The following is a 24,261-nucleotide window of genomic DNA, read 5'->3' on the forward strand; positions in this document are numbered from 1 at the left end:
ATTGTCATTTATTCCCAGCATGGTCGCCCACAATCAGATGGCTTTTCACATTGAACACACCCTGATTCTGTCAGAATGATGAACACTTCAAGTGCACTCTCACACACACACACACACACACCTACACATGCATACATACATTGTGTATAAAAATGTTGCCCTTTGTTTTTGCTTGCGTTCATGTTCCTTTATTTAGTCAGTTTTAAATGTGGAAAGAAGGTCAGACTGCCAGTGTGAGTGGCTTGCTGGGTTAGTTTCGCTTTCCCCATTTAAATGTAACACGCAGCTGCCTGTACATTTACACACAAATAAACTCTTCATTGGTGTCATATATAACAAGTCAGAATGGCTGTATCCAGACAATAATTCACACCTTCTTATTACTACAACAAAGTGGACCAATTAGTGGCAGAAATGCATTTATGGTGTGACATAGAAGAACTAAATGTGTAAGTGTGTGTGTCAATCTCGAGAATAGACTTTTTTTCTTGAACTAAATTTGTTCTGAATACATCTGACAAAAGCATCACACTGAGAAATGTACTGCTAATTAAAAACAGACACATATTTGTCAGGAAAGACAGGGTATTAATGGATCAATGTTTCCTTCACTTTGAAACCAGCAGGCGTTTCGGCATTTATACATACTTTTCTAAGTGAATATATTATTTCTATGGATATAATAAAAAGATAATGGTAACAAGTTTAGCTAGCCACTAAGGGAAAAATGTATATAAAAATTCATGGATTTGGTTTGATTAGAGGTGACCTTTTGTGGTGTTAAAAAGCAGATTGGGAATTTGTCTTCACTCTGTCCAGAGTCAGTGTGTGAGATTAACGTAGCTTTTTTAGCATAGAGGATGTTCTGAGGAAGTCCGAATAAACGTGATGACATAGATTCAATATCATCTCCCAACTACAGTCAATTAAATGGAAAGATACCATGATACCTGCTTAAAACTGTGTGGAAAACCAGCATTGATTTGGGCTTATCTGCTTGCTTATCTGGACCCTGGGAAACCCTAATGCGAGATAGCAGGCTGAGCTGTCTGGGCTTAAGCTTGGGTAGAAAGGGTGTAATGGCAGACACTGAGAGAGCTTTTCAGTGAATTCAGTGAGGGCCGAAGCTGTGATCGAAATTCTTGACGAGTCCAATAGCAGATCTGACAAGAATCTTCTAATCTGACATTTGTATAAAGTATCAAGGTTCTGCTTTCTGTTCTGGGACAAGATTTCTTCTAAAAAGAGAAAAATTACTATGTAATGCTGATGTTCTTTTTGATTTCTTTACATATACTATATATATATATATATATATATATTATATATATATATATATATATATATATATATAAACTGCCTCCTATATTATTAGTTTCAACAATCTTAAGTGTTGTAAGGCACATGAATTACAGAATGCATTTACACAGAAGGGCGAACCTGAACACACTATTCGTGTCCTTTCTGGGTAAAGAACTACAACCTTGTCACAGTGAATAATATACTGATATAAAATTGTACAAGGCCCAAATTAAAGATAGTCGTGCGCCAAGTTGAGGAGAGAATAATAGCACCTGACCTTAATAAGAAAGCATCCGCTTGGGACTACCTTCACTTCAAACCACCAAGGATATCTCTGACTACCTGTTAACTTTCTGTGGTAAATTAAAAGAACATTATGTCCTGGCTATGTTTCTATTTGCTTTACAGGGAGCTTTTCTCTCAGTAGTGGGCCACTGGGAGAAGCAATAATCGCCCGTAGAGACACGATAAGCCTGTAAGGAAAAATACTCACTCTGCTAATTAGTGTATATTCTGTTTCTATAAGCTTCATGTTCTTTAGAAGGGAAACAAGAGGAAATATAAAGTGGAGTGACAACCTACTATAATACTTTCCAAAAACATGCTGATTAGATTACAAAACTGTAAAAAAAAAAAAAAAAAAAAAAAAAAAAAAGATTATTGTTTACAGGACATAAAAGTGTGATGCTGGTTATAGAGAGTAACATGTTTAATTTTAATGAATGATGTGAAAACACATGAGGTTTTGTCAGTTAATGAGCACAAGGATAGGAAGACTATTAACAGTTAGCATGCTGGTTCAGTGCTATTTGGGGAAGAAAAAACCTCTCAGTTACCAGTTCACAATTGTTAAGGTGTGCCTATTGTAGTAGAAACTTGTGTTGCAAAAGTTATTTAAAATACTATACATAAAATACACATTGTACATTCATTTAAGAACAGGAATAAATGTGTGCCAGACAGAAGACAGACCTAGTCTGTTGTCGGTGATACCAGAGAAGCCAAAAAAACTGATAGCATAAAGAGAAAGTATTAAAATGCAAAGTTAATAAGCTAAAGTCATGCATGCTTTGACAAAAATGATTTTTGTGGTTTATTAATCCTTTGTATAAGCAGGGAAGTGTCTGTGGTGTATTTTGCATCCCAAATGCGATTTCACTTTACATTTTAGTACATTTAATTGGGCATTTAGGATGTGCAACACCTGGCTGCTTGTTATTCTCACTACTGAGTTTCAGTGATCCATTTTTTTGATTTTGAAAGGTTCTTTCCAAACCTGCTTTGTTTTTTGGCAGTTCTTCAAAAAAAAAAAGTAAAATTGTGATTCTCAATCCTATCTCTTTGTTTACACTTGCAGCCATTTAAATTAGAAAAAGGTGATTTGCATTTTGTTATCTGCCTTTAATCTGCTTTTTGAAACAAGAGAGAAACCTTTGTAAAAGTTCTGCAACTGTGCTGGTGATCTGTGACAGTCTGTCCCACCGGGGTCTGCATTTTATTTGTTACATAACTGCATTTGTTTCTCTCTTCCAAAAACCTAATTTCATCATTTCATGTCTCTATCTCTCTTTTCTTCAATATTCTCTCTCATTCTTTCTGTCTTTTGGTCTCTCTCCACCGTTCAAACAATTACAAAGCGAATGGTTCATCAACTACAACAGAGCAGGGTGGAAATGAGGTGTGTAGTCCAGTCAGTGTGATTTAGAACAGCTCTCTGATAACAAGAGAGGTTAATGTCTCGGTCTCAGGCCAGAGGACACATGCTGAATCTGCTCTATTAGAAACAACTTGTTCGGAACAAAAATACACTGTTGACACATCCACCGCAGCAGTTTCATGGTGCCAGTTTTATGAAAAAGACCTTCTGCCCATTTAAAAAAAAAACATTTGTAATTTCTGGCACATTTGTGGTATGTTTGTTTATTACAAAGGTCCGTCCTAGCCATGCTGAAATGTGATAATCAATATTTTTTAATATCTGACAACACAGTGGAGACACGGATGACTCTCCAAAGAGAACATTTAAAGCTGTGGGCCTAATTGAGCAGCAAAGGGAAAGTAGAAATATCAGTCAATAAGTAAATAATTATTACTGTAACAACATCAATAATAGCACAGAATGATTATCTTTGTCCTTTTAAAACTATAGTAAGTCAGAAATTGCTTCATTGATAAAATGCTATCAATAACAAATATTTAGTCTAATTAATCAGGAACATCTTTGATTTTGCCTATAAAAATAGATTTGCCATGTTTTGAAATAGCAAAACCTAAATGATGAAAGGTGCCCAACTTCATAATGTCAAAAACAAGCCTACAATCAGCCTGTTTTCAGTAAATAGAAAAGCAAGCGTTCCCATGCCTGGTTATAGAATAAGGGATAATTTTATCGGAATTTCCCCTAAAAATGTGTTTTCATTGACCATAACTCTCATTCTGAAACCCTTGACTACCCTATGTTTCACAGTCTGTTTAGCCATAGCAGTGATGCAGATGTAAATGCAATAAATGTTACATACCTTTGACCTCCTTTTCATTCCTGAACCAGCGGAGGTCAGCGGCGGGCTTGCTGCCCTGAGTGATGCAGGTCAGAGTGATGTGGTCTCCCTCCATGGCAGGCTTTGTCAGGCCATCGATCTCCGGCTTCTCTGGCACACCTGAAGGATGGAATGGAAATCACAGCGATGGAACTAATTCACACACAGCGGTAAGTCATTATGCAACAATAATATTACTATGCCTTACTGGAAATTCTCCTCCAGCTCGCGCTCCTGCAGGGAGATTAGAGAGCAGACTACAGAGCAGCATCCCTGAGCAGTGTCCTGCTCGAGAACACATCAGGGAGGATTCTTGCTGACACATCAGGGGATGGCCTCCCTAACCACTGGGCCATCCCCTTCTTTAAGGGTCGGTTCACCCAAATTACAAAGAAACATATTTTCTCACATACATCTAGTGGTAGCCATGCAGATAGTGTTGATTCTCTGATATCTGTCTCTGCCTCAACTCAAATACAATAGAGGTGAATAGTTTTTTTGTGATGCTCACAGAATTTAAAAATTACATTAAACAAATTCAACAGAAATGTATTTCCCAGAACAAATGTCCAGGTTTCTCTGGGTACTCTACAGACCTTGGTGTCTTCAGTTTTCTACTTTTTCTACTAACAAATAGTATCTATGACAACAGAAAACCATAAATATCTTTATGGCTAAATAGCACAAGGTGTAAGTTGATTAATATGTTTTTTGTTTGTGTGTGTGTGTGTGTGTGTGTGTGTGTGTGTGTCTGTGTGTACATGTGGGTAAGCAAAGGCTTGTTTAGAAAATGTTAATTGCTGGCCTTTCCTATAATGAATATTTTAAGTGTGTAGTGTCTGCCCTTCTAATGTCAATGAGTAATAAGTCTGTCTCAGGCTGAGTGAATGAAAGGTCTGTCAGTCAATGTCATTGACTGACTCTGGCCTTGTCTGTCTCACCACCTCCTGTAAGGTTTATTACCAGACTTAAAGGTCCTCCTGTTTTACCATCCTTTTGAACAAACAAACACAATCCTAACAATAGCTGCTGCTTGGTTGATACCGTGTGAGTGAGATCTATCCCTCCTTATCTAACATGTAATTTTCAACGTGCATGTTTTTCTATGCAAATTGGTTCAATGCATAGTTTTCAAGTATGTAAAGTGCAAGTGTCACTAAATCTAACTAAGCACTGTGGTGCGTGCATAAGTATGTGAATGAATAAGTGTGGCTTGACTCAGAAAAGTGATGTTTTTTCTCCAGAGACTGAACAAGAACAGATCAAATACAATGTTCATATACAGTCACGTTCCCCTTGGGTGGCTAGAGACTGCAAAGCTTTAATCCTTCTCTCTGTGTGTGAGTGTGTGTGCATGTGTGTGTGAAGGTAGAGCATTGTGTGTTTCTCTGCTCATTTGTGCATCATGGATTTGCCCGTGCTGTGTTGTATTCGTGTACATGACTGTTTAAGCATGACCAACAGCTTTTTCAAGACATGAAAAAGAAATGAGAGCTTGATTTCTGATGGGTGGCGAAAAAACAAGCAAACACTGGATTTCACTAATAATTCCTGTGGTCATTGTGATCACACTGCATTATGGTAATCTACAAATTTTATAAATATACATTTTATACAGTTTAGTATAATGATTTAGAAGAAGTTATTTAGAACTTTAATCAAAATCAGTTACTAATAATACTTGAACTTTTGAGTTGTGTTTTTTTACGTCTGGATTGAATGCTAAGCCTGACATGTTGTGCATTTTTAGTCAAGCTAGCTAGGGATGGCAATGTCAGTCTGTCAGTCGATCCGCTACTTTGGTCCAGACTGAAATTTCTATTGGATGGATTGCCACAAAATTTTGCACAGGCTTTCATAACCCCCAGTGGATGAATTCTAATGACTTTGGTGATCTCCTCACTTTTACATCTAGCGCCACCATCAGGTCAAACTTTCTATCTAATACTTTGTTCTATGACCACATAATTAGTGCTAATTATCAAATGCTGGAATGGTAAACATGCTAAACTATTACACCTGCTAAACTTCACCATGTTAGCATAGTCATTGTGAGCATGTTAGCATCCTGACGTTAGCATTTAGCTAACTAGCTAGCTCACAGAGCCGAGGCAAAAATTTAACACTTGTATCATTTTTTTGATTTATTTATGATTGTATTTATATTGTTTTAATAATTGTGTTAATGGTAATGGTGTATTAACTCACCAAAATATTTTGAGAAGATTTGAATGTGAACCTCACTTTTGCACATTTATTTAACAGTTTGTCCAAATCATTTTCAGTGTTTTCATTCCCAGCACTCACTGTCCTGAAATAGTGGCAGATAAACCAGGCCGTTCCCAGACCATTTTCTATGTTTATTAAATTTCCCTCTCTGTTTCCTGGCTTGCACCATTAACTATTGTTCAGTATTGCAAAATAATTTTCTCCATATCCTTATTGAGCTATAGCCTTTAATGTCTCTAATTCTCAGAATGCTTGTTAACGCAGAGAGCCAGCTAATGGTCCTGGAGTGCACTAGCACATCTATTAACATTAGCGAAAACTAATTGGCAAGATAATAAGCCCGGTGGCAGAAAATGAGACAATGTTTGTGTGGGGCGATGATCACAACACAAACATTACTAGAGGGCTTAACAGTATGTTTTTATTTGTCTGCAGATGCAGGCATAAGCAACATGCTATTTGTAACCATAGTCAATTGGTTGTGAAAAACCCCACAACAAAACCTGACTGAAAAATCTACCAAAATACACATGTTGCAACTAGAAAGCACTCAAAGCTTAACCTCCACCAAGGTTGCACAATTGTCTAGAGGTGTTATTTTAGTATTTTAGTTATGTTTTGAAATTAACACACACAAAATGGAATACACATGATAGAATCATTGCATACATGTGCCAGCGATTGTTTTTTTCAAAGTGATTGCACCACACTACAAAATCTAGCAAAATGTTAAAAAATGCCCTGTCTCACAATGTTAACAAACCTTTGAAATATTCTGGGATCTGAACAAAAAATAATTACATTTTTCCTTGGCCCATGGTCTTACTGTCTATCTAATTTCATTGAAACCTTTTTCATTGGCAATGTACTATCCCTTGCATTTTTGGGCCCATCTTATGTTTGGTGATGTATTATTGTTTTAAAAACTTCCAAACTAAACTGTTTTTAATATTGGTCAGCTCCTAAGATTCAAAGAACAAGAGAAAGAAATTAGTATAGAAGATGCAGAGATACTATTTTTTCCCACTAACAGTAGCCTATGTAGACCATAAGGCATTGCAGCCAAAAGAAATGTCTGAGTGAGGGATGCAACTTTTTCTTTGCTCTCTTCTTCTAACTAACCTACCACTTTTGATTGCACTACAAATATGTGTGGTCCACAGCTGAAAGCAATAAAGTCACACCTGCTGTTCGAACGCTGTTCAAAGTAATTCTGGGAAATGTAAGATTTTCTAAACTGTGGTAAACCAGACAGGTTGAGGAAAGGTGTGTTCATTGACAAACTACGCTATTACAGACTGATGTTATGTAAGTGTATACACAAATTAACATTTACTTCTTGCAGGAATTACATTTTTGTTTAGATCCTGTACTTACCTAGAACAGTCAGGTAGGCTTTGGCTGTTCTGACGGGCATGGTGAAGAGGGAACAGGTGTACATGCCTTCATCAGACAGCGTGACATCGCTGATACTGATGGTCAACTCTGACCATGATGCACGCACCAGCTCAATCCTGTTGTCCCTTAAAGCTGGACAGAGAGACAGACAGAGAGTTAGTAAACATTACAAACTGTTTAAATATCAGCAAACTAAAGTGATGAGGGCTATCTAAGCAGTGTTGCTGGGATGCACACTTCAACTCCTACAGTATGATCAGTGTCATGATTTTAACTGTAACATTTGATACAGAGTAATATTGAGAAACAATTTAGTTGACCCTCTTTCTCTTGTGCTCTTTTTTGATTAGGTAAAACTAGTTTATATTATGTTTTTTGTATTGCATTAATAGTTGCTCTTCTGTATTTTAGACAAAGATAGAGTAGAGGAGGCACACTGAGAGACATTAACGAATGTGAGATGGCAGCAGCAGGAAACAGAGAGAGTGGTATCAGTGGTATGTTAATATTTTGCGGCCCCTCTATTATATGATGCTAAGCAGGTGCATATTGCTGACAAAACAACAGCAGAGTGCCATCTTAACCACTCAAACATTAGTCGTATCCAACTGTAACACTACAAATATGCCAGTATAAGTAATGCCCCTCAACAATGGACAATTCAGCTTTTGGCATTATTTACAAATGTGCTTTTTGAACTGTTCTATAACTACAGCTGTTTGCACAAGGATATGCAATTTCACCCATTCATTTTGAAGTGCTAAACTTGGTGGTATAGTATGGTTATTGACAATACCAAAATGTGTAAGGCTCATTTTCATTGTTTGCTACTTTGAAATAAAAATAGTACTTGTGCCAGCCAAACCAAGCTGTGTAGTGTAAGTAATGTATGTATGAATAGATTTAAATCCATAAACTGTCACGAAATGCGACTCCAAAACTGAACTTTCTGTTGCATCTGAAAATGAATGCATCAGTACACCTCTACAGTAAACCATACTCATACAGTCTTCTCTGCTGGAAACCCTCGTAGACATTTTACTTATATGAAAATGTAATCTTCCAAAAGACATAATGGGAATGGAAATCAATATTGCAATAACAGGCTGAGAAAGAGGCCTAATGAGAAGTGAGAGTTGAAATGGATCTGCTGAAATTGGATGACTTGTTGAAAGAAACTCTGTGGTAGACTTTATACTTCATATCTGTGATACACTGGGAGCATGCACTGAGATTTTAGAATGTGGTGACACCTTGAAAATGACATGATTCATGGCTGTTGTGTCCAGGGGGTGCACTGTAACAAAATCGCACAAAACTAGTGTTTGTGCATTAAGAAAAGACCACGTGGATTGTTGAGTGTGTAAAAATGTCAGTAATTCCGTTTCTGTGGCCTTGGCTGCTCAAGAGTTCATTTAAGCCGTCCTTTTGCAAGTACAACGCCTTTCTACAAATCTCATTTAATATGAGCAGCCAAGGCTACTTTGCTTTCACTCTCCATCAAAGTGACTTGGAGCAATCCTCGTTCAAGTGCAGTGTGTGTGTGTGTGTGTGTGTGTGTGTCTATGTTTGGGCTCGGCAGAAAAGAGGCATGATTATTTGTGCGCAGGTGTTTATATTTTCTTTCATGTGAGGCCACATGAAAGAATATTCTTATCTTATGGTAATTTGTGAGAAATCATATAAAAAATAGAGCACCCTGCTGCTGTAACCTCTCTGCAAAGATCTGAAGACTAAAGGCCATTAGACAGTCTGTTTGTAGAGCACTTTAAAGAGTGGCTGGCTGAATGGTGAGAAACGATACCTGAGGTATCTAAAGAACTGAAACTGTGTTTCAACATCCTACAGCTTTAAGCCAGCATTACAAAAGTCATTTTTCTTTCCCAGATACCTTAACCTTCCCCAACCCACACACATCATTTAACTCTTTCTCAAACTAGAATGTAAACCTTAATTACTTTTTACTTTATACCAAACACAAAGTATTACAAAAATATAAAATGTGTTATTTTCCAAGGACGTTGATTACAGAAACAGTCAAGTAATCTTTGGAAAGAGCTTTTAGAACATAGTACAGACATTATCACTGTTTAAAATGTAACTTGTGGCAATTAGTTGTATTGCCAGTCTTACAATAGATTGATTAAATCAGTACCAACAGCTACAGTATCAACTGTGTTGTTACCCACTTGCAGCTGTAATTTGTCAGTCACTGTTAAATGTCCAGCCCTTGAGGTGTTAGGCACATAAGCTGCATTCCTTTTACAGCTCCTGCGTATGCATTGCTGCAGTGATCACAGAACTGACAAATGTAGAGAAATGTCAGTGAGCACACTATCTCATGTCATTTCGTCTGCCGGGGGATGGATAGCCTTGCTTTGCTGGTTCCAGGCTACACATCTACAGTAAATGGCAGTAGAGTTGTAATCAGTTTGGCTAAATGACAGCTGCTTTCTCATTTATTATTGCATTTGTTCTGTCCCTTCCCCTCCCTCGCAACACCGGTTATCTCTACATGCTGTGTACTGAGCCTGAGCAGGCGTGACACGTTGATATGAGCACATGACATATCCTTAGGCTTGTCACTGGTGACAGTACATTCCTGTTTCTATGTGTGTGTGTGTATGAGTACATCAATGCAAGACCCCCGAATTAGATTTAGTCTAACGCACTGCCAGTTCAGTTAATGGTGAGAGCTGTCCTGAAAAGATAGTTGTTCATGTTCATGCAGTATGTATACATACAAATATGTACACCTAGTCTCAGCAAAGAATAAACTAGGACAAAGAATAGACTATTTGGACTAATTCTAGACAAATTATAGATTATCTTTGCCTCTGTATATCTTTCAGTCTTTCTTTCTGTCAGTCTCTCAGTTTCTCTCCTTCCTCCTACCCCCACAGACCTCATTCTGTCGACTCAGGCAGCTCCACTAACCTGTGAATGTGTACAAGTTAAACAATGCTTCTTTTCAACTGTTGTCTTATTTGCTTTGGGCAAGGAAGTATGAGCAGGCAAATGTCAGAAAATACATTTACTGTTGCTGGCTTGCTAGCTGTTGCGATGCAACTCTGCTTTTTTCCTTGCCTCTCCTCAACAGCCCATTCTGGGAAGTTGTTTGTGTGAGAGTGAGGGACTCTTTGAAAAGGTATATTGAATATTGTGACTTGTTGGTCTTCCTAAGCAAGGTAATGAGGACATAAACTCAGTAACTTGAAAAGCTGTGATAACCCTACATTTGTGTTTATAATAATAGGGTCTATTTGTAACGTGATTCGGCTGAAGCAACTTGATTGAATAAAATGGGGGTTAGGGTTAAATGTTAAAATGTCTTGTCAATCATCGCCTGCATGATACAGCAAGGAACACAGATAAAAATATAGGATTTCAAAACTCCAGTTTCATTGAATCTGAAGATTCTGATCATTCAGATTAGAATCTAGATTTGAAGTGTTGTTTCTGCATTTTTTTCAGTGGTTACAGGCGGAGATCAGGATAGCTTAGATGCCAAAAAGCAGGATCATCCTGATCCTCCTGGAAGGATGGATTCAGGCTGGATTTAGAAACATGAAAGGTGATGCATATAACCATTAAATCACAATATAACTGGTAAAAATACTATAATACAGTCAAAAAATACTGGAAAGGAGTCCCACATCAATAGAAAGACCAGTTGGACAGCATATGACAAACAATCCTGCCAAGATTCTTTTGTCTTTCGTTATTTTCTCCATCCAAACTCTGACTTTTGTCTTTAAATTCTTAGAGTTAGGATAGTGTTAAAGCTTATTTGTCTTATTTCATTTTAATCGGACATATACATTTAAATAAACTTGACAGCTGACCATTCATATACAATAAGAAAGGAGTGAATACACACACACATACAGTACAGATGACTCTGAGTTTTCTATTAAATGTTCAACAAAGTACAAAGTCTTCCATTTATTTTTTCCTCTCACTTTTCTTCTCCCTTCGCAAAGGAATCTCCAGTCTCTCATTCTATGTCTAGTGAAAGGTTAGATATCAGAGAGAGAGAGGAATGTATCCTTTGCTATTTGTCTGCTAAGGTGCTGCAGCTGCCTGCCATCCATTAGAGACCATTAGTGCCGACAGTCCTGAATGTGTTCATGGAGGACGACAATGTTGTCAGCATCAAAGAGTGGAGGTTTGTATTCCACAATAACTACTAACTGAATGTACAACCATATTTTTTGCTCATCTAGCCTTAGTCTGCATCTCTCTGTGTGCATAGAAAGAGACAGAAAGCAAAGCTACAGTTTGATTTGTTTCTGCAACAACCTACCTTGAGACATGAGTTTTTTTTTTGGCCAAAGCAGATGCAGTTTGATATTCAGAAACCCAGTGGGGGTGGAAAGATCTTATTATGAGTGCTGATGACCGTTGTCGGCTCAGAGGAGCCGTCCCTGTTGAGGTTGACCATGACTGATCAGATAACACCAAAGCCACAACACTCTCTGTTCCCAAACAGTATATTCAGAAAGGGACAAAACAGAGAGGGGGAAGTGTCAGCTATTTCTTTACAATAAAATCCATAGAGGATCAGAAGAAAGGACAGAGAGAGAGAGAGAGAGAGAAGCTGCACAGACAGAAGGTCACTTTTTAAATTAAAAGTGACATTTGTATTCTGAGTGAAGACGTTCAGTCAGCTGGTGAACAATTCATGAGTAACAGTTTAATAAAAACAAAGTGTGTTCCTTAGATTTTTCCTCTTTTGGGTCAACATTTCACCTCTCTCTCACTTCAGGCTCAGCTTTTTTTTCTCCATGAAAGATGCTTCCCACATCATATTTGTTTTTTCACAACACCCTGCTAATTATTTGTTTTTTGGTTTTAACAACATTTTGTACTGTATCTTGTGAATGCCAGACTATTTGACAACCCATGAATGCACCACAAGCACACACACAAAGACACAACACAACATCCGCTTTTTCCCCTGCTCCAAACACAATTACTAGTTATGGGGCTTGGTCTTTTGGTTGAGTATCCACATCTGACTATGACACAGTCAGGTGTAGTAGTGAATGCTGTAAATGCCTGTGTTTCATTTTGATCACTATTACCCTAGGATGCAGGATGACATGGGACCCCAAAACTGTCCAATAAATGATTAACCTTCATGTTTACAACTAAAAGGCAATCATTTAGCTTTTTTTCATTTGTTTCAGACCAAGGGAACCAAACTTTAGGTATGAAAGCGACTTTAGAGTCCAAAAAGGAATTTCACAGCTTAACATGAGGAAACCTAAATCTATTATCACACCACAGCTGATGGTTTTGTGATTCATCAGTATGTTGCCAGAGCCTCACTAAAATTGCCACACATCACCATGCAGACGTACTCTATGTAATATGTAGCAGGTGTGCTGTGTAGGCATACAGCACATACTTACATATCTAAATTGGCTGAATATCCAGCAGCTCTCCACGGCTTCTCCCCTCCATCTTTAAAAACAGCAGTTGAGTAAACATGGTGTGTGTGGGCATGTGCATGTATGTGTGTACCTGTATGAAAGGTAATAAGATTTGTACATTAAGGATGTGTTTATTGTATAGGCATACAGAGTGCACGCATAAGCAAATAGTCATGACTCTAAATTCATTCACTTTAAGCCTATCATACTTGCACATTTCATTTTGTCTCTTTATTTCCCTTCCTTCTGTTTCCTCCTGCCCTTTCCTCTCCCATCCTTTCCTCTGACCTCCCCTTCTTCCCCCCCTCTGTCCCTTCATCTATCCAGGGACAGTATGTATTAGTATAGAACCTTGGCAGGTGTTTGCTCATTCAAGTGACACAGTTTTATAATGAGAAAAGTGCAAATTTCAGAATATACATTCAGCTGGCTGTGACTGTTCTCTTTTCCTTGTCAACAATCCATCTGGGGACTTGAGTTTGTCTGCGTGTATGTGTGTGTGAGTGAGTGATAGAGAGAGAGAGAGAGAAGCAAACCGAATGCATGCATTGTTCATTGAATGTATATTCTGTATCTCAGCCGTTCCTCAACCTCCATTACCTGTTATACCTTTCCGAGGCACAACAGCTTTTTAGAATGTAAAATGTGCCACACTCCATACAGTAATTGGCTTGTGGAGATTTTTCCTGTGACAGAAATGATTTTCTTTCATCAGTTTCTACCTGCCATGCCGAGTTCAGTGGGACACCTCCACCAGCCCTACTTCATTAAGTCCTTGTGAGAAGCAGGTCAGTGAGGAGACAGTTCTTGCCTATAAACCCTATTGTATTTTGCATAGGAATACATTTTTCCCCTCCAGCTCAAGAGTAGAAGAACAGGTACCTTGGTCTATAAGGAGTTTCATATTTTTCTAGGGTACCCAATACAGCTATCTTTCAAAATGACTTTGAAAAGCTTTTGAAGGAAAGTGGACAATGTTTGCAGAGCCACATCTTCTCTTTGATAATGCCTAAAAAACACCTCGTAAATAATTCTTGATTTTCAATTCTGTTATAAAATATGGTTTATTTTCCCCAACTCTGTGCTCCAGAACTTTCTCCCGGAAGAGAGGAAGAATAAGCCTGCTATTAAGTGTGAGCTAATTATTCCCATTTGCTTCAGGTATTTTTCTCATATGATGAGTGGCTGTACTAATAATGGCAGTAATAACTGGATCTATTGCTTCATTTGACAATGTTGTTTTGTTCACTCCCTAACCTGCTTTACAGCTTTACAGCAGAAGAAACAAAGCTGACATTTGCCTGACACTGGTTTCTCTGATCCACAGGCAACACTCACAGTCAGTGACAACTATACAGATCTCTGCTTTTAATTATTATACCTGTCTGCACCTCTAAATACAATGCAAACACAAGTAAGTAGAAAAAGCTTTTAAATCAAAAGCTGAATGTTATACTCCAATACAGACACGTGTAAAGAGCGGTGGCAAAGAAAGAAGACACAGAATGCTCAAGGTCAAAGAAAAGTTTTCCTGTGTCTTTCAGAGGTGATAACTGCAACTGAAAGCTCTCATAAAATGCCTCCTTAATTCCTCTCCTTTATCCCACCAAGGCCTACATTCCATCTCCTTTTTCCTCTTGTTCCTCATCTCATGTTTTATGGTCCTTGTCTTGGAGAGAGGGGACTTGTTAGGGATCTTTGGAGATTTACAGTCAAGTTTTTTTCTATCAGAGAGAACACCGTACCAATCTTCAGGACGATATGAAAGGATGTTTCATAGAGGCACTCTTCCAGGAAATAAAAAAAAAGACAGCTGTCTCAAAAGTTTAACTTTCCTGCTAAGATTAAGTTTTGAGAAAAAGTTCTGCTATCTGTTAAATAAAAAGTCTGTCAGGCATTTCTTATTTTGTTATTTACTTTGGAAAACTTTTAAAAGCCTATCCCCTAAATTGCTCAGGCACAGATACTCTGAATGCATCAAAGCTTTCATGGTTGCATACTGGGGGAGGTGGAATGCTTGACATTCCACATATACACATGTATATGTGCACTTAGATACACACACAAACACACTCACACAACCACAAACAGCCAGCAAATTGATTCAGACAGCTGAATATTTGACATCTGAGGCCCCGAATAGCTTCATATTCAACAGCTCAGGGGCCCAAAAATGAGCATTTGGCCCTTAGCTGTTCAACCATAACACTAATCTTAATGTTTAATCAGATTCAATATATCCGCAGTGGGCACTTTGGTAATTTTGCATCATCAAGATATATTATTGCAGCAGATACTGTTACTATACATGTAGAGAAACTGTATTATACTAATGCAGCAATGCATGTGTGTGGTGACTCACTGAGTTCAGACTGAGGGGAAATACACAGTTACTGTGACCTTTTCATGTTCAGTAAGTCATTCAGTTTGTCTTTGCGTCCATGAAACAGTATGAGCCAAGACCAATCTAACTCAAGACCATAAATAGTGTGGCCCAAAAATTTGCATTTATCTGGCAACATTTTAAAACATAAATCAAGTATTTTGTTACAGTGATGTCTGTATTACTGCAGTCCATATTCGTAATGTTTAATAATTTAATTGTCATCTCAGATGTATACAAATAAATACTCAACAATATAATAGACTACATGGAAGAATATTGGTGTAAATTAACTGGATCATGCACAAGGTAATGTAGTGGTTATGCGGAAGAAATATTAATTTGATATTACATTTGTTAATGTAAACACTGTTGACCCATACAAAATACAATATATTAAGTAACAAAAATCATGTTTGCTTATTCTTCCAAATCATTAAATGAACCTTTTGATTCCTGCAAAACTTACTTTAAGATCCAGTGATATTAAAACAACAACAACAAAGAAAACATTATTAGAGAATGCTTGAAATAATTTCCTGATATCAGAAAGTGAGTCAAGACTGAATAAAAATGCAATCAATTCCAAAAGAAACCCAAGACTCTTGAACTATGAGCTTGAAAAAAGAACCCTACTACCATGAAGCAAGTTTCATCCTGCACCCAGATTCTCTCTACCTTGACACCCTGTCACGCCGCTTAAGTAACAACTGACACCCTACCTGAGAAACATGCACAGCATCTTTTGTTTTCATACATCTGCCAATACATGTGCCAGCTGCATTAGCCACATTTTGGACAAAGCTATAATGTATTCAGGTCTACCAAATGTGTGCTATAGTATACTTTATGATGCTTGTAAGGACAGGTAAACCATGATCCTGCCAGACTCTGGAAGGCAGAGGTGGACAGATAATTAGAGAGAAGAGACAGGGATCAAGGGAGTACTGTAGGTTGAAATGAAAATACAGATGTGGGTGTTGGAAAAGAAGTGGGATGAAAAAGGGTTAGCAAATTACAATAACCGTGTTGAATAAATGATTTAAATGTCATACTTTAGCCAGTGCTCACACATGATGAGTCCACTAAATAGGCCTGCAAATTTAGCCTGGAACGTAATTACATATTGGGTCTTTCTAGTGTGGGAATAACGAAGAAATTGTAATTATGCTTCATTGCAAAATTTCTCCATCCAGGAAATGAAGCTATTATCAAGTCTTGAATTACATGAAACCAAAAGAGCAATTTGTAAAAAGATATTAGCCTCTTTTGAATCTTATAAAAGAGATAATCCCTCTTGCCCAGTGCTCATCTCTCTCACTGTCGAAGCAAAGCTTAACTCCCTCAGTAGTAAGTGATGGAAAGGACAAAATTGGCTACTTTCGGGACAATGACTTATTTGAAATTCAAACAACTCTTCACAGCCATCGGAGCACCTTTGAGAGGACGGAGGAGAGGAGTCTCTTTCATCCGACTAAACGTCTTAGAGGTGAGCTTCAGCCCTGACATTAAACAACAACAGCCGCGAAACCGGTACCACTCAAAGGACTGTAATGGAGTCAGTTACTGCATTTGTCTTTGAAAAAACAATATGTTTATGCTAATGCTCTGTGGCTGCCTTTAAATAGAGGATGTAAGTGACACGCTTTGGGATACGACACATGGACATGGAGGCACTTGTGCACAGACAACAATCTGTTGACTTAGACAACAAACATTATAGATTCAGCAGATTTTTTTGGATAGTTGCCCACATATACAGTCTGTACTATTAATATATTCTGTATGATATAAGTGGAAAATTCATATTTTCTATGCTCTAAAATATTAGAAAACTCAAAAAGAGCAGATATCTTGATTGTGGCTCATTTTCCAGTTCAAATATCTGCCCTAACTGGCTTCTAAGTAAAACTTATACAGGAAAAACTTTTGTATTTTAATCAGTTAAGAACTCATATTGTGTTTGCAAATACTTATGTGGAGTCAACCAGTAACCTTAAAGAAGGTGCATGTTGAACTTTATAAAAAACAATTTCTTGTATGTTGGCACAGTGAACAAAAACATATTTTTCAACTAATTGCAACAGAGAAAAGTATGCAAAAAGTTGGTAAGATGGGGTTGTATTTTTCAGCAACTGTGTGCTTGCCCTAATCCCCATCTTCTTCTTCCCAACAGGCAGCAAGGAAAATTAATCTGAAACCTACTGTGCTCAAAGGCGTTTGCAGCTGAGACATCTTTCCTTTGTCACACTGCCATTGGCACTTTGGAAACACTCACCATCTCAGTGCTCCCATCAGCATGTGCATCTGAATTTGCCACGTTCTGCACGACAACTCCCAAAGCACACACAGACGCACACACACACCCCAACCCAAAACAGAAATGCAATTCTGAGGCCTCAGTAGTATCCCTTTGCTTTCTGATAATAAGAGAGTCCTTGGCTGCTTTTTCATTTCCAATCTCAGAGTTCTGCACTGGAAATGCCATGAAATAGACCCCCAACCCTAACCCCTGGCGTGATATGGAATAACCTGCAGAAAACATCAACTGTTGAATTTGATGTTCAATGCAGGTTTTTAATGCTGCTCTTTCCGAAAAATGGTAGGTAAGTGAAAATGTGAATGGTTGGAAATTGAGATACTTTGCACATGCATGCATTCACTTATTGTATGGAAAAATACATACAAACACAGACACACACACATGCACACACACACGCAGACAGTGCGTGAACACACGAATGCACAAGGCAGCCCAGTGGGCCGAAGGATAATGGAAGAAGACTGTGTAAATCCCATATGTGCTTAATCCAGACACTTACAAGAGAGTGTGATTCATACTCTATTACACTTGGCTAATACAGCTGAGAGACGCACAGGGCACAATCATTTCAGCAGGCATGAACCAACAAAATAACACCCGTGAATCCTCTTTATGGGGACTTTACTGAAGAGGATGTGAAAGGTCAGGAAAAACCCCTTTGTACTTATTAGCCATTAAAACATTGGTGGCTTTGTGTGTGTGTATTTGTTAGTGTGTGTGCATTACTGTGTCTGTAAATGTGTACAAAGATAGCGAAGGTTTGCATCCGTTTAATGGAAGGAATTTCTCTGCGGGACCGTGCAGGTATCCAGTACAGAAACTGTTTATACAGATTATACAGAGCTTGGAGTCTTTTCTGCAGATCACATCATTCTCAGGCTATTTTCTCTCAGGAAGTGGGGTGTGAGGTTTTTAAAGTCCTATATTACAAAACTGTCTTTCTTCAGTTTATATAATATACTGTATATTAGTAGTTTAATAAAGACAGTATTGAAGTTACAGTAATTTTAGCTTAATAGCTTATTATTCAGCTTAATTTATGTGCTATTTTTAATATTGCAAAATGTACCTAAATTCACAGTTAACACATTTTAACAAGAAGACTTATTTTTACTTCCTCTCTTTTCTAAAACATGAGTGAAATCCTTCCCATTGGGCATGTTTAAAGTATTGAATTGGAAAATCTCCACTCATTAATTTTACATCATTTCAAGTATCATTTGCCTGTTAGGGTCCATTATTGTGGCTACTCTAACCTTCATCATTGATATTTTTGTGCTACAAAATTCCACTGTGGTTGTGTGCTACAGTGTTATGTTGTCTTCATTTTGGTCTGTAACCCACTGCAATACCTTGAAAAAAATATACCACCAAATAGCTAATTGGGTGCAAAGCAAGGTACAGTCCATTGCCAATAACTGTTCATGCTGTATCTCAAAATGTGAAAGTGGGTCTTTGATTATGTGTAATCAATTTAATGCTCTCACACCATCAATTATACACAAGGCTAAAATGCTGAACCATCTAAGGCTCAGGTGATTGGGGTTTGTTCGTTTAGCTGAAATTGAATTCATACGTGCTAGAGGCAGTGCAAGCAAAGTACTACAGGATTACAGTGAAGGGCACTTGCACAGCAGGGTGAATGGCTGACTTTGAGAGTGTGTGGGCTGATGTTCTAACTTGATTTGAACAACAGTATTAAACTTTTGAACATGCATGTTCTGATTCAGATCGAAAAGTATAAAAAAAACCCAACTGTTTTCATACACCACTTCCTTTCCATGGGATGTAGTCAATGTAGTCAAGGATGTAGAGCAATATAAATCAATGACAGCAATCTCCAAAGATACTGCAGCTATCTACAGTTGCTTGCTCTTTGTACCAATGCTGATCTTGAAATCCAACCAAATTACACCTGTGTTTATCCATTTCTGCTTTTCAACTATCAAATATACACAATAAACATGTCTGACACTGAAGTAAAATGGACTGCACACAAACAAACAAACCGAAACATTAAAGCCCCCGAATTGTTCATGGCAGGTGATGCTCACCAGTGTTTATCCTATTCTACCCCCCAAAACAAGTCAGAAAGAGAGATGGCCATATTTATTCTCACCAGCAAGTGTTCTCCTTAGCAGAGGGGTTAGTGTGTGTGTCTACATGTCATTTTGTCTGTTTGAGTGTGTGTGTGTGTGTGTGTGTGTGTGTGTGTGTGTTTAAGGTTGAGGGATGAATAAAATAAAATAACAATAGCCATATACTATCCATCCCAAGAGGAAATGCGTATCTTTTTCTAAGTACTGTGAATGCACTTGCTGAAAACAGAGCACCGATGGGAAACAGACACATGAAATGTGGGACAGATGCTATGACACAACAAAGACAGCAGCTTATTCAAGTGACAAACACATAGGAATAAGGAAGGGATTTTTTCAGGTTGCTCTCCAGCCTAAAAAATAATAATAATCCAGTTTTTGTGGGTTTTGTGCATTTCTCAACCACCTCAAACCTAACACAGGGAATACTTTGTAAGACTGCATCTGTCATGTGGCTGCTACTGTCTGTCAATCTCCAACTCACCTTTCTTGTCCCCGAAAAAGAGGGTCTGCTGTGCTGGGTTTGACCACTGGAGGGAGGTGTTGTCATTATACTCCACACGGCAGGTCAGGTTCGCCGTCCCACCCTCTGTCACCGTCATGTTCTGAACCAGAGGGTACTGACCGCTAATGCCTGCAACATGACACATAAGAGAAACATGTAAGAGGAGATGAGGATGCATCCGGAGGGAGGGAGAGTAAGATACAGAGGTAAACAGAGTGAGACAGATGGTACATTTTTGATATGCTTGATTTGTAAGGTTGCTTTGTTAATTAAATTTGCTTAAGACATTTAAATAGCAGCATTAAGCATTAAGCATTCAGCATAACAATGATCATATAAAATGAAAACTATGAAGGTAGACTATAAAGTAATGTGATTTTATCCAGTTGGTTCATAAAGATGTATAAAAAAAGAAAGAAAATACTTCAGTAAATAAGCTCCTCACACTACAGGACAAAGAGAGGTAATCTGGTTTATGTCTTTAAAAAAAAGCTTAACACCCTAATTAAAAAGCAAATGTTCAGGCAGGATGGCCAGTCACTACTGTGTGCTAAATTGGACCCTAACATAGAACACACAGGGGGCATTTAGCCTGTGGTACCAACCCTGAAACCTCAGCTACACAGGGAAGACCAATTAAAAAACGTTCTTTGTAGACTTGTGTGCATGTGTGGAGAGAAACAGAAGCATAAACAGAGTTATATAATTTGGTGTGGCCTCTAAGCCGAGTAGAGCTACTTTTCAGCACCATGGACAGGTCGCTTTTGCAACTGGTTTGTCAATAGCTGCCTGCCAGCTTTCAGAACTCTGGACAGCTCATAGTGTTGTGTGTGTGTGTGTGTGTGCGTGCGTGCGTGTGTGTGTGTGTATGCTTTAGCGTGTGTATGTGTGTGTATAAGGAGTCTGTAAGCAAGTAAATAAGAATAACCATAAATCTATCCCTGTCCCCATCCCCAGAGGACAGGTTTTAAAGACTGTGAATAAAGGCTTAGGTAAGAAAGATTATTCATCCCCAGCTAACTCTCCCGTCTTCAACCACCATCCCCCCAGGAAAGGATCATAAAACTGAAAAAAAGATACATAAGGAAAGAAAAAAATAAGAAATATTTAGAAATGCGGAGTTTTTAAATATTGGTATAGCATTGATACCTTTCCATTCAATCAATGATAATGTGTTGGATCACAGTCAGCAGGCAATTAATGTGTTTTCTTTACTTCAGCTAATGACTGCACAGGTAAGATAAACAAACAAATCAAATAGCGCTCGTCTACTGGGGTAGCAGGTGAGGTAAACCCCATCACTGACAGACCTGTGGTGAAGGACGTGTTGGGAGGAGAGAGGATGAGATGAAGGAGGGAAGGAGAGGCAGAGAGAGGTAAGTCAAGGAGCACGGGTCATTTCCAGTGTTGATTAAGGTCTCCCGAGGTTAATCATGTGTGTGAGAGATAGAGAGGAAAACGGAGGAAAAATGTATCTGAGCTATGGGAGGCTAGGAATATGTTTTATTCATGAAAGTTTTGCATGAGGCATGATCTGCCAACGATTTACCGTTCTCCTGCGCCTGCCCTAGCTCTCTTTATTACTTCCTCTCTTTAAATCACTTACATTTTGTCATTTTTCTCACTCACGCAGTTGGGCGACATACAGCACAGTGTGATACATTTTATTTCCTTTGTGCTGGCCACAAAGGGAAGTTAATGGTTAACCTCCATATTGAATGGTAGAAATTATGATTTTTGAGTGAGGTTCTGCACAATACAACGTAGTGTATCATTTTAGTTCATTACTGCAGTGGATGTGTCACTGCAAATTGTCATTGATGATGGAGACAGTCTGGGGATATGCTCGCTTGTTGTAGAATCAACTTTGCACTCATCACTAAAAATATAATCTGCAATCTGTTTATTCTCCGAATGCTGTGCTTTAGACAAATAAGAAAAAAGGAGATTTGAGTGATTTCATTATTTAGTGCTAAACATGCCCCTTGGGAATATGGGTGCTTCCAAAATGTTTTATCTATCCAGATTTTCTTAGAAGACTATGAAACAAGAACACATCACAATACAAAAGCATTTGAATTGTGCTGCAAGAAATCAATGTGTGTGGAAAGATATATACTACATATTATACTGTAGACATGTTTTGGCCAATATTTCTTACATTTCTGCACAGTTTAAAATGCGGTAAAAGAGACAGAATGAGCAATTTAGAGAAAAAAGATAAGTTTACTTATCAGGACAGAAGCTAAAAATTAAATGAAATATCAAAGTTTCTTTTTTCCTGTCTTTCCCTTTTCTCCTCTCCTTTCCTCTCCTACACAAATTTACAATAGTCCGGGGATCCCTCTGCCTAAGCCCTGCGTCAGTGTCTGGTGCTACACGTCCAGTGGGACTGAAAGGGCCAAAGGGGCCACAATGATGGTTATATTAGAACTAGTGCAGTGCTCTGTGCACCTAATTGGCCAGTGGGGTAGGTTCTCCCATTCTCCCCTCTGGCCACCCAGACCTGATTTTAATGTATCTCCTGAGGGAAGGAGGCAGCTGTTCTCTCCTGATTTCCATGTCTAAATTTAGGTCCTTCCCTCTCTTCAACTCCACACTTTCTCCTATTTTCAGTTTCTTGCTCTATCTTTTCCAGTTCACATCCATTCCACTCAATTCCTTTTTCTCTCTGTCGCACTTCCTCCTCTAGTTGATCCCTGAAGGGTGGCATTTCCACTTTCTTTGTCTCTCCTTTTCATATTCTCTCTGTCTCTCTCTCTGCACCCTAGTCTTTCAAATTTATCTTGATCCTACCTCCTTTCTTGTGCTCAGTTGTGCTCTATCTCTCATGGAGAGTGGGGTCAGTTTAATTGCCCTCCACTTTGACTGACATGCCAAGGCTAAGCCAGGTCAACAACGTCCTCATCTGCATGACTTAATGAAGTAATGACATAATGAAATTACCTTTGCTTTATTTAGCTTGAATTGGATAATATACCATAAATGGCATATACTATAGAACAATGCTATAGCTGCCTCTAAACAAATAGAAAATGATTATTTCCTCTAGAGACACTAAACCAGAGCTCATTCTCACACTTTACCCTCCACACAGCTGTCTCCCCAGATGAGCTGAATCTTTCGTTTTAATGGGACCACTCAATACCCTCTCTCCACCAGTGTATGTACTGGCTAATAATCAAGGCTGGCTGCAAAGCTTCCCCACAATCATTTGAACTTCCCACCACAAAAAGCACTGCATCCAATATTTCTCAAAAGACCGAACTATTACTTATCCCAAAATATATTCCTGTGCGGCCAGTAGAGATATTCACAGGACACGAAAGCACATTCAGACACACAGTACCTGTTGCCAAAGCAAACTACCGGACAAATAATACTGATACGAGTATCCTGGATGCTTCCTGTCTGCTCTCTGACATGACCTTTCAAGCAAGAGCAGCTGAGTCTACTAACCTTTCTTATTTAGGCATTCAAGAAGCAGAGAAAAAGAGAGAGATCCAGGCAGACAGACGGACAGCCTGGAGCTACTGACCTTTATACCAGGACTGAAGCTCAACTGAGCTGTAGAGCTATGATGTATGGCTGGGAATACAGGATTACAAAATGGATAGAGGCAGTCCACAGTTTTGATTAGCCTTTTAATCCTGTCGTACATACCTTATAAATGCAGACTTGGGATTTAGTCACTGCAAATTTAAATTCAAAGGATCATTCCAGAGTTTTGTTTTCACAGTGTTATCATTTCTATCGGTTATGAAAATACCTGAAATCTGGGTATTAGGTAATTCCAAAAGCTAGCATACTCATAAGGTTGGTAATAAAATGGCATTGCAACATAAGAACTGTGTGGTTCTCAACCTTATTTGGACCAGTGCCTCCCTATCTATTATCCAGGTCCCTTACCGCCCCCATCAAATAAGATGTAGGCCCTGAATATTAATGTTGATTATTATTCTGTGTTTCTGATTATGATTTATATTATTCTATTGATATGTTTATTATTCATATATATTCCTATTATATTTTTATTATTATGCTTAT

General features: G+C 38.3%; 1 protein-coding gene across 6 annotated transcripts in view; it reads right to left on the reverse strand.

The window, feature by feature from the left end:
- cadm2a (cell adhesion molecule 2a) overlaps positions 1 to 24,261 on the reverse strand; it is a 215,382-nt gene that overhangs the window by 32,323 nt on the left and 158,798 nt on the right. For all 6 annotated transcript variants that reach the window (XM_044222356.1, XM_044222357.1, XM_044222355.1 and 3 more), the window contains 3 exons: positions 20,194 to 20,343; positions 7,446 to 7,598; positions 3,822 to 3,959 (listed from right to left, as the gene is read on the reverse strand). In XM_044222356.1, coding sequence (XP_044078291.1) covers positions 3,822 to 3,959; positions 7,446 to 7,598; positions 20,194 to 20,343 — 441 coding nt within the window. The remainder of the gene's footprint in view (positions 1 to 3,821; positions 3,960 to 7,445; positions 7,599 to 20,193; positions 20,344 to 24,261) is intronic.

This window comes from Siniperca chuatsi, linkage group LG14 (assembly GCF_020085105.1).
Source record: "Siniperca chuatsi isolate FFG_IHB_CAS linkage group LG14, ASM2008510v1, whole genome shotgun sequence".
In the NCBI taxonomy this organism is placed as follows: Eukaryota; Metazoa; Chordata; class Actinopteri; order Centrarchiformes; family Sinipercidae; genus Siniperca; species Siniperca chuatsi.